Source organism: Agelaius phoeniceus, chromosome 12, assembly GCF_051311805.1.
Source record: "Agelaius phoeniceus isolate bAgePho1 chromosome 12, bAgePho1.hap1, whole genome shotgun sequence".
NCBI lineage: Eukaryota > Metazoa > Chordata > Aves > Passeriformes > Icteridae > Agelaius > Agelaius phoeniceus.
The window spans coordinates 2,379,957-2,393,404 of record NC_135276.1 but is presented as its reverse complement, the minus strand read 5'-3'; the positions used below and the strand labels follow the sequence as shown (position 1 = coordinate 2,393,404).

The 13,448-nt window shown below is 44.8% G+C and overlaps 1 protein-coding gene across 2 annotated transcripts in view; it reads right to left on the bottom strand.

Moving 5' to 3' along the window:
- Positions 1–2,397: 2,397 nt before the first annotated feature.
- Positions 2,398–13,448, bottom strand: part of CDH5 (cadherin 5) — a 29,420-nt gene continuing 18,369 nt past the window's right edge. Inside the window, exons 3-12 of one of the 2 annotated variants that reach the window (XM_077185091.1) lie at positions 12,852–13,140; positions 12,648–12,764; positions 11,799–11,963; positions 11,225–11,412; positions 9,256–9,509; positions 8,534–8,676; positions 7,861–7,985; positions 6,319–6,427; positions 5,806–6,051; positions 2,398–5,050 (exon numbers count right to left, since the gene is read on the bottom strand). In XM_077185091.1, the coding sequence (XP_077041206.1) occupies positions 4,545–5,050; positions 5,806–6,051; positions 6,319–6,427; positions 7,861–7,985; positions 8,534–8,676; positions 9,256–9,509; positions 11,225–11,412; positions 11,799–11,963; positions 12,648–12,764; positions 12,852–13,140 (2,142 nt within the window). In that variant the 3' untranslated portion in view covers positions 2,398–4,544. The remainder of the gene's footprint in view (positions 5,051–5,805; positions 6,052–6,318; positions 6,428–7,860; positions 7,986–8,533; positions 8,677–9,255; positions 9,510–11,224; positions 11,413–11,798; positions 11,964–12,647; positions 12,765–12,851; positions 13,141–13,448) is intronic. The other variant, XM_054640815.2, reaches the window with a different exon arrangement.

The window sequence follows — 13,448 nt, the reverse complement described above, 5'->3', positions numbered from 1 at the left end:
CAGAAAGCAGGGAGGCTTTGCAGGCAGCCCTGGCAGGGTGACAACTCCTGGGCAGGGCAGGGGTCACTGCCAGCCTGGGGCTGTCCCAAGCCCTTGGGGCTGAAAGGAGGAAAGGAAGAATGCACTTGAAGAAAAAGAGCTCAGAAATGGTTATTTGATTTTCCTCTGGTAACCAATCCTTCTGTTTTCACTGGGCTTGCTGTTGCAGCAGCACTGGACTGCAATAGGATAATAAATCATAGAATTGTTCTTTCTTTCTCTGACTGGTGTAAATTTGCCTTGATAAGGGGACCTTGGCTCACCTGCCCTACCTGGGATGTGCCACTGTGTGCCAGGTGTTCACATTCAAACAGCTTTTCGTGGCTGCTTTGGTACATATCAAGGATTCTCATCACAAGCCATTGCTTCATAAAAAGTTCTAATGGGGTGGGAGTAAAAAACCCTTTATTAAATGGCATGAACTTCTGGATCTGAATGTAATAAAATAATAATTTATGATATATTTTTAGGGATAAGAGATTAAAGTGCATATTAATTAAATGAATAATGAAAACCTTTGTGAGATTCTCTCCCACAAGTTGCAAGTAGCTGTTTAATCAAATTCTTTCTATGGAAAAATGCATTTCATTATAAGATAATTAGCACATCTATTGTGTTTTTAATACAACTTGTGCTAAAGTGTGTTTGATCTGGTGTTTGCTCATGGCAATTAGCAGTGAAGGAATTGAACTTTTTTGCTTTATTCTGGGCTCTGTAAATTATAAGTGCCCTATCTGGGGAAAATGGATGTGATCTTTTGTAAAGCCCTAGATTAATCTTGGGAATATACTGGGGTAGTCATTAGCAGCAGCAAAAAGAGAAGGTGGGGAGCTGTGCTGCCTAAAGCTGCAAATTTAGGGGTGATTTTAATTTCTGGCACCGATGTGTTGTGTCTGTCCTGAGGAAGCTGGAGGGTCTTCTGTGCCCCAGAGTGTTCTGCACAGGTTCTGCACAGGTTCAGTTCTGCTCAGGTTCTGCAGAGGCGCTGCACAGGTTCAGGTTCTGCAGAGGTTCTGTTCAGGTTCTGCAGAGGTTCTGCACAGGTTCAGGTTCTGCACAGGTTCTGGTTCTGCACAGTTCTGCACAGGTTCTGCACAGGTCCAGGTTCTGCACAGGTTCAGGTTCTGCACAGGTCCAGGTTCTGCAGAGGTTCAGGTTCTGCACAGGTTCTGCACAGGTTCTGTTCAGGTTCTGCACAGGTTCTGCACAGGTTCTGTTCAGGTTCTGCACAGGTTCAGGTTCTGCACAGGTTCTGTTCAGGTTCAGGTTCTGCACAGGTTCTGCACAGGTTCAAGTTCTGCACAGGTTCTGCACAGGTTCTGTTCAGGTTCTGCACAGGTTCAGGTTCTGCACAGGTTCTGCACAGGTTCTGTTCAGGTTCTGCTCAGGTTCAGGTTCTGCACAGGTTCTGTTCAGGTTCTGCACAGGTTCTGCACAGGTTCTGTTCAGGTTCTGCTCAGGTTCAGGTTCTGCACAGGTTCTGTTCAGGTTCTGCACAGGTTCAAGTTCTGCACAGGTTCTGCACAGGTTCTGTTCAGGTTCTGCACAGGTTCAGGTTCTGCACAGGTTCTGCTCAGTTCTGCACAGGTTGAGGTTCTGCACAGGTTCTGCTCAGGTTCTGTTCAGGTTCTGCACAGGTTCTGCTCAGGTTCAGGTTCTGCACAGGTTCTGCTCAGGTTCTGTTCAGGTTCTGCTCAGGTTCTGCACAGGTTCAGGTTCTGCACAGGTTCTGCACAGGTTCTGCTCAGGTTCAGGTTCTGCACAGGTTCTGCACAGGTTCTGTTCAGGTTCTGCTCAGGTTCTGCACAGGTTCTGCACAGGTTCTGCACAGGTTCTGCACAGGTTCAGGTTCTGCACGGGTCCAGGTTCTGCAGAGGTTCAGGTTCTGCTCAGGTTCAGGTTCTGCACAGGTTGAGGTTCTGCACAGGTTCTGTTCAGGTTCTGCTCAGGTTCTGCACCCTGCTGCAGTGTGGGGCAGCAGGACAGGGAGGGCCCGGGCAGGCTCGGCCCCGTTGATCCCATTCCCGAATCCCCTGGGGCTGCCCTGCTCCGGGGCTGTGTCAGCCTCTCACAGGGGGCAGGAGAGCAGGGCAGGGGCTCGGGGCGGCTCCTGGCCACGCTGATTCCGGGCTGCTGGCACCCCAAAGCTCTGCTGGGGCTGGGATGGGGCCTGCAGGGTCCCACAGGGTCCAGCCTGCCCTGCTGGGGCTGTTCTGTGCCAGCAGCTGCGCCAGGAGAGGGGGAAAATGGGTGAGTTGGTGCCTAGGCTGGGCTCCCTTGGGGGTGTTCATGGCTGGGCTCACTGTGGCACAAACCCTGATGTTGTCTGCTGAGTGGAGCTCGTTAATGCACAGAAAATCCAAACTCGAGATTGGCTTTTATGTAGTAAAAAACAACATAATACAGTACAGGAGTATAAAAAGAAAATGTCCAGTGCAAACATCATATACATTGGAAATGGATACAGTGTTCCTTAAAATAACTTTAAAAAAAATCAGACTTAAAAACAGCAATTCCAAGTAACAGAATCTGGCTGATACCTACCAAAGTACTTGACCTACTGCACTAAATAATTTCCTAACTAACTTTACCTGCTGATAGCCAATACCACAGGTACTGAAAAAACCCTTAAACTGTAAGTGTTATTAGTTAGCATTCTTTATAATACACAAATATGTGGAACCCCTAGAGCACATACTGCTGGCTGGATTAAACAAAACACAATGAGCCCATTCAAAATAAAACCAAGGCAGTCACCCCAAAATATACTTTTTAAAAACAAAGGATAGGTTCTAAGGCTGATTTGCCCAATGGACAGAATTCTCCTCAGTTTTCCTTTAGTTCATATTTGAAAATTTGAGTGATTACATTGTTGATGTTGTATTAATGTCCAGCCAAGTATTGCATTGGACTTTTTACAGCAGTGAGGAGCAGTGTGAGACCAGGATTGTGCATTGTTATTTCCTGCCAAGGAAATCTTTCAGGGGAAGGGAATGTGAATAGTGTGAATTGGAGATGATGTGAACAAGTAAAAAGCAAATTTGCGAGGTTCCACTATACTTGTTTAAGGAAAAAAAAAAAAGTATTTAGTATTATTTGGTTAGCTACCAGATTTAAATAATCAAATCAACTAAACTAATACATACAGCTCCAGCACAGACCCTGCACAGTGGAGGATCTGTGTAGTAGGGCTCTGTTCCTGTTGGAGGCACCAGGACTCTGCAGTGCTGGAAGCCAGAGACAGGCCGTGGTCCCAAGGGACCCGCTGTTCCCAAAAGGTGTTTGGCTGGGTCCCTTCCAGTGTGGGAGGTTTCATTCTGGTCATTCTGTGGCTCTTCACAGGTGGGAAGCTGAGCACAGTCCCTTTCCAGGGACATGGTGGCTGCAGCTCCAAACCTGCCTTACATTTGTGGTGCTTTTAAGCAGCCCAGTGTGTTGGTGTGTAGCATCTTGGTATGGGAGTCTACAGTATTTTCCTAGGTGGAAAAAACTCCTTTTACAGTACCTGCTTAGAAAAAAAGCACAACAGTTTCACAGTAATGAGGCCCTTCTTTTTTTGTCCCTGAAAAAATGCTATTGCTTTAATAATATTGAATAAACCCCCTATTCAACCTCTTTAGAAATCTAGAGAGACCTGTATTTCCATCTAGAGAGATTTACAGTGTTGGAGTCTTGACATTCCCCTGATCTCCACATTTCCTGCCCTGCAGGACATGTTCCATTGAGTAACACTGAGATCCTATTTACAGAGAGAAAAAACAATTTTGCTGCTAGCTAGAGCAAATTCTAGCATGCCAGAAATGTGCCTGAAATTGTCATCAGGCTGTTAAAAATGACAGATGAAACCAGATTGTGCGTCTAAAAATCCTGTCTAATTTTATCTTGAGTAACTCGTAGATGTAGTAGAAAACTATAAAGCAAAAATAATTAATAGAAGGGAAATAAGGAAAAAACAATGCTTCTTTTTGAAAGTGATGGAATAATTTCTAATACTAAGTGATAGACCATATGTTCCTCCTCTCTTCTGCTGGGTGAGCATAAGTGTGGAATATCAATAAAGATGTTGCAAGAGGGGCAGGCACAGCAGCCAGCTGGAGATCCAGGGGGGCTAAAACATCCATTCCCAATGGCACTGAGCTCTCTGTCCCAGTGGAGGGTGACCTTGGATGCATGTGGATGGGAACAATACAGGAGGAGAGGATTGAGGGAGAAACTGGGGACAAAACCTGGAGAAATGGGGAAGAGGGGGCAAGGAGGTGTGTTCTGGAAGACTTGAGCAGATCAGTGAGCAGGAATTTTGGGGCAAAAAATGATTGTTAGTGAGGACAGTAGGGCTGGGGGAAGTTAATATAGGTGATCTCTGTGTGTCTTTTTAATGCTACTGCAGGTTTTTTCCATGCCTGTTTGAAATCCTTGAGGGAAGAGCTGTGAGTTCCTCTTTGGCCACTGGCAGTCTCTGGTGTCTATCTGTAGCAAGAGGGAGAAAACTCATGGCTAGTTTGAGCTTAATACACAAAATCTTCACTGGGTTCTGATCCATACAGCTCAGCTAACATCTTGAACCTGGGTCCCCAGTCATTGAGAAAGTCATAGTCAATGTCTGAGTCTGAGGAGCCCGAGCCCAGGGAGCTGAGGGACTCCGCGATGGACTCGGCGCCTTCGTAGCCGTAGATGTGCAGGGTGTCGTAGGGCAGCAAATCCCTGTCATTGTCAGCCTCATCCTTCTTCACCTCAATCATCATCTCCATGCCCCCAGCTCCAGGGGTGATGTTCCCAGGAGGTTTCTGGACCTGTGCATAGGGAGAGGGAGCGGGCTCTGCCTTGAGGCCGTTCTTGCGGACGGAGTTGAGCACGGACACGTCGTAGCTGGTGGTGTCCATCTCACCACCGCCCTCCTCGTCGTAGGTCACCAGCTGCTCGTGGATCTCTGCCACGCTCCTCCCCAGCCCACTCAGGTCCTTCTTGTGCCTCCTTCTCAGCAGAATCAGCAACGCAATCACTGCAAAGGAAGCTTAGATGAGCACGTGTGAATAGAGAAGTAAGGCACTAAAACAAATTGCATTTAAGATATGTAACGTAGTCTGAAGTTTTTGGGGTTTTTTTGAGTGTTTTTTTAACATATATTTATTTTAAAAATTTCTATTTAAGGATTTGTTGAGGGAGTTCAGTCTGGACAGAGATTGTCCCCCTGACTCTTGAGCTGGAATCACAAGTACAAGTGCATGGTGTCACAAGGTCATTGAATCAACACCTGCCTTGAACTCTTAATGCCAAGCATCAGATGCTGCTTATGTGGTACTTGTAAAACAGGCCAGTTCTCAGGCAAGGAAAAGGTGCTCAGCCTTCTCTGATAGATTTCAAATGCAGCAAACAGGTACTGGTCTGCTGATTTGTTATAAATGTATTTATGTTCACTGTACTGCTTCAAGGGTTTCCAGACTAGTTCCTGCCATAGGAACCAGGAATCCTGTTGTTATTGCCCCAGCCCAAATTTCCTGTTTTATAGCTGTGTATGAGGCTGGTACCAGTAAATCAAGTATATTATACATGTGTGCAATAGCCTGTCTAGAGGAGTGAGCAGCTTTGCAGCTGAAGCTGTTCAAACAGGCCAGAGAGGAAGAGCACATGAGATGAATCAAATAGGTACAGCATTCCTGGCTTTGTGACCATTCCATAGCCACACAGCTTTTGTAGATCTCAGCTAAAGAAAGAACAAAACATCCTCACACTGTGCTGCAAAGAACATTCCAAAAGTCAGATACTCACCAATGATTGTGAAGATGCAGATAAAAATTGCCACCAGTGCTTGTATGCTGACTCCAACCTGCTTTGCCCTCTCCTCACAGAAGGTGAAGTTGCCTTTCTCGTTGCACTTGCAGACACTGATGAGCAGGGTGTTTGTGCTGGTGAGGTCAGGGTCACCATTGTCTGAGATGAGCACAGGCAGGTAGTGGAATTTGGCAAGTTCCCGATTGAACTGCCCGTATTTGACAGTGATGTTAGCTGTGTTGTCTGGAAGAAGAAAGGACACCCCATTAGGTGATAATCTCCACCAGACTGTCCTCACACATTACCAGTCAGCCTCTTCCCCTTACACAGTGCCAGCCTTTTGGGAACCCAGTGAAACTTTGGTTTCATCAAACATACTTTTTTTTAGTATGTTGAGCCTTTTAAAATAGAGTTACTTAGCTCAGCCACAGGTCAGTGCTGCAGCTTTTGTTCCCTGAGCCCTGGGGTCCTGCTCTGGCAGCTGAGGAAGGCATTGCAGGGACACACTACCGTAGTTCTCAATCAGGGAGAAGTTGCTGTCTTCTGTGGCCAGCGAGTATCTGAAGAAGCCTCTGGGAGATGTTTCATCCTTGTCAACAGCTGAAATCCTGACAATCACCTGCAAGGATGGAAGAGGTCACAGTTTTCAGTGTACATTACAGTGGTAAAGCATGTGGGGTGTTTGAGCTGGGCTGTGTGTCCTGTGTAACCCTCCAGTTTCAGGGCAGGACACAGACACCTCAGGATATTCCTTTTCAAGTTTTTTCAGTTTCAGTTTTTTCTTTGTGGGTCTTCAAAAAGACCAGTTTTGCCTCTTCAAATTGTGTCTAATGAAAGCATGAAAAAAGCCTCATTTTTAAAGATAGATGGCTTGTTGAAGTGTCTAAGATGGTGTCTTCTGAAGTCCTCAGCCTACTCTGAGGTGTGACTGTCATTCCTGGAATGCCTTTGAGACTGACATGCCTGAAGGACATGCTTGGATTTTGAAATCTTCAACCTGATGTACATTAGATGTATAAAATACAAAAAATGTGTCTGGTTATATCCCAAAGGTATTTTATAAATTAAACTAAAGGTGAAATTAATACCTTGCGTGTTCTAGCAGATAGTTCTGGCAGTGGAACTGTCCTGGTTCTGGCCAGGAAAGAATTAATTTTTTTTCCAGTAGCTGGGAGGGGGCACAGTGGTTTTTCTTGAGCACCTCATGTCATTTCTGGGAGAGGAAAGGGACTCTCTTCCTGGAGAAGGAGCTCCTTCTGTCTGAGCAGGTGTGGTGGAGGGAGTGGTGGGATAATGCTGGTGCTGAGCCAGAGGGAGCATGTTGGGTGGTGTGGCTGCTCTGCACTCTCTCTATTTTTTTCTATATATATATTTCTATTATTTGTATTGTTGCTATTACTGTTCATTTTCTTATCTCATTGCTGTTTCCACTAAGTTGTTCTTATCTCAGCCCATGATCTTTCCCTTTTGTGCCTCCAGTTCTCTTCTCCATCTTAAATACACTAAACTGGTACCTCCCCTAAGCCTTGACTCAAATTGTCTTAATCAAACAAATATTACAGTATGGGCTGAACACTTGTGTCTGAGACCAAACATATAAATCCAAAATACCAACGCTGTGCCAAGTAGTAACAATTTGGATGTGCAGATCCCTGCACTCTGTGACTACAAAATAATGTTCAATGCAGCAATGTTTCTCTTACTAGTTTGAAATGGTTTCCTCCTCAGTATCACATTCAAGCATCTGTGTGATAGAACTGAGTTGCTGATTCCTGCTGTGCAAAGCTTGACTGTCCTTCATGGCTCAGCTGTCAATACACAGATGTGAGAGCCTGGGGGGAGAGGAGCTGTGCAGCCCATGTGTGCAAGCAGATAAAAGTCAATATTCCAACAGTGCAATATCCTTAAGAGATATTCCTGATGTTTTGGAAATCAGTGAAATAATTGGGTGTTTTGGCATGCAAACTGAGACTCACTTTTATTAAAAGACATCTTTTATTTGAGCTGACAAGCAGTAATTCAGGTTTCAGGGAAATGCTCTCCCTGTCTCACCTTTCCAGGTGCAGCATTTTCACACACTCGGGGTTCCTCAGGAGAAACAAGCTCTGGAGCATTGTCATTGACATCATCCACGATGACGTGCACGTGGGCATGGGACTCTCTGTCGGAAAGGCGGCCTGGAATGACAGCAGGGCACAGCTCACAGCCCAGAGTCCCCACACCACACCTTGTGCCCCCTTCTGTGCCTCCCACATAATGAACGTTTTCTAGCTCCATCATAACTGAAACTTTCCCTGTGAGATTGAGATATTTTCCTAAAACCTCTTGTAGTGGTTAAATCATCAAGGATTTTTCAGGAGGAAAATGACAGTAGATTATGGCTTTCCTGGTTCTTCCCACTGCATGCTGATGGACTGAGCATTGTTCTCTGGCACTAAAGCAGCAGGCACAGAACATGTCTATATTGTGAAATATCAAACCAAGCTGGGACTGGCCTTCCCCACTCCCTGGAGCTGAGCAAAGCCAGGGGTCAAATCTTAAAATGATCTCTGACCTATTTGTAGGGACTTGTTTGATTGGGAAGATGATGATGCAAACCTTGAAGTGCTCCTTTCATTCCTGGCTCAGCAGGAACACGCTGTCAGGTTGTGCCTTTCCTTTTTGACAGCCCTGCTGGAAAGGTGTACCCAGGTTTCTTTCCAACTGGGAAATGGGTGGCACTCACCATCTTCAAGGATCTCCACAGCTGCCACAGTGATGTTGTATGAGGAGCTGAATTCTCTGTCCAGGGGCTTGGGAAGTTGAATAACTCCGGTATTGGATACCCTGACGTAGTCTCCATTAGGATTTGCTCTACGCTGAATATATCTGGATTTTGTTTAAAACAAGATATGTCAATGCATAGCTGGTAATGCTGTGTTTCATTTCATTTCTTCTCAGAGGAAGGTCAGAGATTTCTTGTGTGACAAATTACATTAATATCTTGAACAGGAGGGCTGACAATATTGCCCTAAAACTATGCAAGCTCTGAGAGTGAAATACATCTGTGGGAAGAGTTTCTGTATTATTGTACTTTGCTCTTTCAGAAGTCTATTTTCTTCTCTAAACATATGATTGAGAGAGCTCTTGCAATAAAAAAAAAATAACAATAAATTATAACCATGGAAAAATATCCAAGTTTATATTTTTTTCCCTAAATGTGCAAATGTTTTATCAGTAAGTCCATGTGGTAAAGACATGGGTAGATGAAATTTATATTCAGCTTTTGGTGAGCATATATATCCATGGCTGCAGTGCTGGAAAAATTAAATTGGATTATCTTTTGTTTTGTTTGGCAGGCAGATTCTAAAAACATAGGGCCAAAGTCTGGGTTCTTTGTCAAATTCTTGGTGCTCTTAATGGATTCTGCACTTTCAAGTAGAATTGCTAAAGCTGGCGTTGTCTTACCTGATTTTCCGTTTAGCTGCGTCGGGGTCCTCGGCGTGGACTGAGCCCAGAGTTTTCACCTCTGCGTGGTTTTCCCTCACCTTGAACTCGTAGGGGAGTCTCCTGAAGACAGGGGGCTCGTCCACGTCCGTCACCTCGATGACGACGCTCGCGACGCTCCGGGGATTGCCGGGCTTGAAGTGCCGCAGGTTCACGGTGGGGTCGGTGGCCTCGATGCTAAACCTGTATTCTGACACTGCTTCGAAGTCCAGGGGCTAAAAACAAAGAGACAGTTACAGATATTCTTTCACTGGTGATGTCTAAGCAAACTTTCCACTGGCTCTCTGTGCTGTTTTAAGATCTGTGCTTTCATTCATGTTTGGCAATGTTACCAAATTTCATCTTGGCTGGACCCATGGGAGAGCATTTCCCAGCTGAACTTCTCTATCATAGCGTGGCTCGAGGTACCTCTGCTGTGGGACAGATTCATCCAGGAGTTTAAGTTCAGCAAAATAATGTTCTTTTGGGTTGAATAATTGTCTTTTTATAATGCTATAACTACCAGACTTGGTGAGCTCCTGTCCCCCAAAGGCTGGGGAAGAGATTCTCCTCTTGGCTGTGCTTTGTGTTCTGAAGGCACTCAAGGCAGACTGCAGATCTGCACTGGCTGACAGCTGGGGCATTCAGTGAGAAATGACATCCTCTTCCCTGTTTTTCCAGTTGCCTGAGACTAAAAAAGGAATCACACAATGGGAGGAAGGCCAGGAGCTTGGGCAGTAAGAAATGATCCTTTCAAAGTTTCCTTTGTTCTACCACCTGAGATTCTAGGAGCGCTGAGATTCACAGCAGTTATGGTACTCTTGTTTTCCTTTTTGGGCAGACATTGCAAGGGGAAGTGATGGGACTTATCCAGCAGCTGACATTTTATCTCACATGGCTGTGTATTTAAAATTATGATGTGTGCACAGCCAAAATCACATTGAAAACAGGGTGAACTTTGCCCACCGTGTGCTGGAGGAAAAGCTGGTTCCAAATCCCTCAGGGAGGGTGTGTGGGGTCTGTGACTGCTCCTCCTCTGGGCAGGCACTGCCTTCCCCAGCTCCTGGGAAGCTGGGGAAGAGCTGCACCTGGTGAAGGAGAGCTGCTCATACCCAGTGTGACCACAGCCAAGGATTTTACTGCCAGTCTTGAAATCCTTGGTACTGTTTTTCCTGAAAGTTTTCTCTTCTTAATGACATTTCTAGTCTTAGCAGTTACAGAGAGGCATTTGGAAGGGAAAAACACATTCCTGTTGATCTGAGGATTACAGGAGCTGATTTATAGTCCTTTCTCCTCTTTTTTTTAACAGCAAGTCAATGAAATCAATGAAGTCTTGGTTTGGCAATGCTCTGCAGCAGTCCCTCGGTACAAATCATGTGGGTTTCAGAATTTAAAAAAAACAAAGAACAGACCCTAATAAAGGCTTTGGAGAGTCTTAAAGACATAAGAAATTAGTGGGGAAGCTCTTTAAAAAAAAGCTTTTTCCTCACCCTGAGGAAAGCGAGGGATCTGTGGCTCGAATTGGCGCAAATGCCAAACTGCAAGGATACCTTAGAAAGGAGATCACATTTTATGCTTTGGTTTCAGGTGGGCTTCAGAAGGGAAGGATTCTTTGACTTGGCCATTTGGTTCAACTCTTAAATCACTGTTTCTTTGAAGCATCCAACCATTTGAAGTTTGAGAGAACCCAAAGCACCTAACCTAAATATCTGACACAGCCCCCACTGCCCTCTGCAGTAATTCTGGAGTTTTTTAGGTCTGGAGGTTGAAAAGGACTTGAAGTCACCAGCTCTTCTTCATCCAGAGCTCAGAGAGCTGGTGTTCAGGATCAATATATTTCATGCTGACTTTCATGCGTTTCTGTTTTTTCCTGCTGCTAGTCCTAAACCAAAAATATCACTTGTTACACATGGAAAACCACAAGAATCATCTTTGTTATGGGGAAAAGTACCTTCTTTGGCCTAATGATTCCTTCATTTGTGTATGGATTTGCTACAATGTCAAAGGTGTCCCTGAACTCTCCTTGGATAAAGCTGTATCTTGTATTTCTGTGCTGTGGTTCGTCAATATCTTCTACTTTGACTCTGCCAACTTCTCCTCCTACTGAAACGTTTTCAGGAACTTTAAAGTGAAATGATGCTGTTAAAAAAAAGAGAAATACATAAGGAGTGTGTACATGGAAGTTAGGACTCAGTTAAAATTGTTCTTACTTGACAGATGCACATAAAAATACTTCATTGAGAATTTAGCATTGTATATCTCTAAGACATGTGAAAGCATAAATAATACCCCAAATTGTCAAGATCTTTAGGAAAGGGATGAAATTAATACTGATTTTTGTTTTCAGCTCTAGGTGTGCATTCCCCAGGAAAAGTGGCTCTGGCTGAAACACAGAAGAGCTTCTGAACATGTAAAGTTGTTTTGGCCATTTTTAAGGAAAGCTGAGTCGTGCAGGACCGTGAGCTGCTCTGCCTGTGCTGTGGCAGCCCTTGGCTGCAGGGTGGCTCAGGGCTGGGGGCACTCACAGTGTTTGAACTCTGGGGAGTTGTCGTTGATGTCGGACAAAGCGATGATCACCGTGGCTGTGCTGGAATCCCCAGAGAAACCTGGAGCATCTTTGGCTTGAACAACAATCTCATACGTGGATTTGGTCTCTCTGTCTAAATTAGGCTCTTTTGTATAAATCACACCTGTGAAAAAATAATATTGGATACAATTAGATTTTGCAGCACGTCCAACATCTCTTCAATTTTGGTGGCAAATTTTTATCTTTTTTTTATCTCCACACATTAAGTACCAATCTTACAGTGGTATTTTTCAAGAAATGTTAGAAATTTTTCTTTGTGATGGAATGTTTAGGAGAGCTTGTGCAGAATATTCCTTTTAATGGATCTTTAACCTCTTTACCTGCTTTCTTTGCTCTTGCAAACTAGTGTGGTTACAAGAGATACTGACATTGGTTTTAAAACTGGGCAAAATTTAAGCAAGGAAGTTTAGGAAAGCAAATGATTATTGATTACTGAATGCTGCTTTGGAATTTGTGTATTCCCTTTTCATGTTTGGTCACTGGAACAGTATCTATGCTAAACTGAAAACATGAACCCAGCTCCTGGTTAATCTTTCCAAAGATGGGAAAAAATGATCTTTATCTCCTCATTGTGTTCATGGCAGCTGATATCCTGGTTTTATGAGTTCATTTCTAGATGCAGACAGTGGCATTGTGGAGTGTGAATGAAAAACCTTTTAAATCATGTTTAAAATTATATTTTTGAATGATTATTCCTCTTTTCCAGAATGAGAAAGCCTTAAACCTATGTTTTCTTCAAAGGGTAGGGCATGGACAAAGTGTAAGGACATTCGTGTGCCTGACTTACCAGAGTCATCAATGGTGAAATATTCCCCTCCTCTGGTGACTTCGTAGGTCACAGTGGCATGACCTGACACTGTGGGGTCATCAGCATCCACAGCTGTCACTTTGGTGACTGAGGTTCCTAGAGAAGGATTGTCAAGGTGCATATTAATATAAGGGGTGCTTTTCAAGGCCAGCCGTGAGGGGAGGTGAGTGCTGGAGGACATACCCACTGGTGACATTTCTGGGACAGAGCCATTGAACACCTTGTGTACGAACACGGGGGCGTTGTCGTTGATGTCGTACACCTTGATGATGAATCTGGAGGGGCGCTCCAGGGACCTGTTGTTTGTCCTGTCGATGATGAGGGCTGTCAGCTCATACTCTGCCTTCTTCTCCCTGTCCAGCCTCTCGAAGGCGTACACGTCCCCGCTGGTCTCCTCCACCTTGAAGATGGTGTTGGCGAATTCGCCCTCGATGATGTACTTGGCGTTCTTGTTCCTCACGCTGGATGTGATCTGGGAGCAAAGAGTCGTTCAGGGGGATAAAGCTGGGTGCAGCAGAGTGTCTTGGAGGATTCACACAGCCAGGAATTCCTCACCCACTGGGAACCCTCAGGGCTTTTGCTGTCAGCTGGGACAGCACTGAGCAGCACCACAGCAGCAGCTGGGCTTGTGGGATGGCACTTGCACCCTTGCACCCACACTGAAACTTCCTTGCTTATACAGAACAAAGCTTTTTTTAAATCATACCTCATATTTCCTAAAGGTCTAAATTGTTCATGCAGCCAACACTTACAAATAATTAACTGCATTATGTCTGAAAT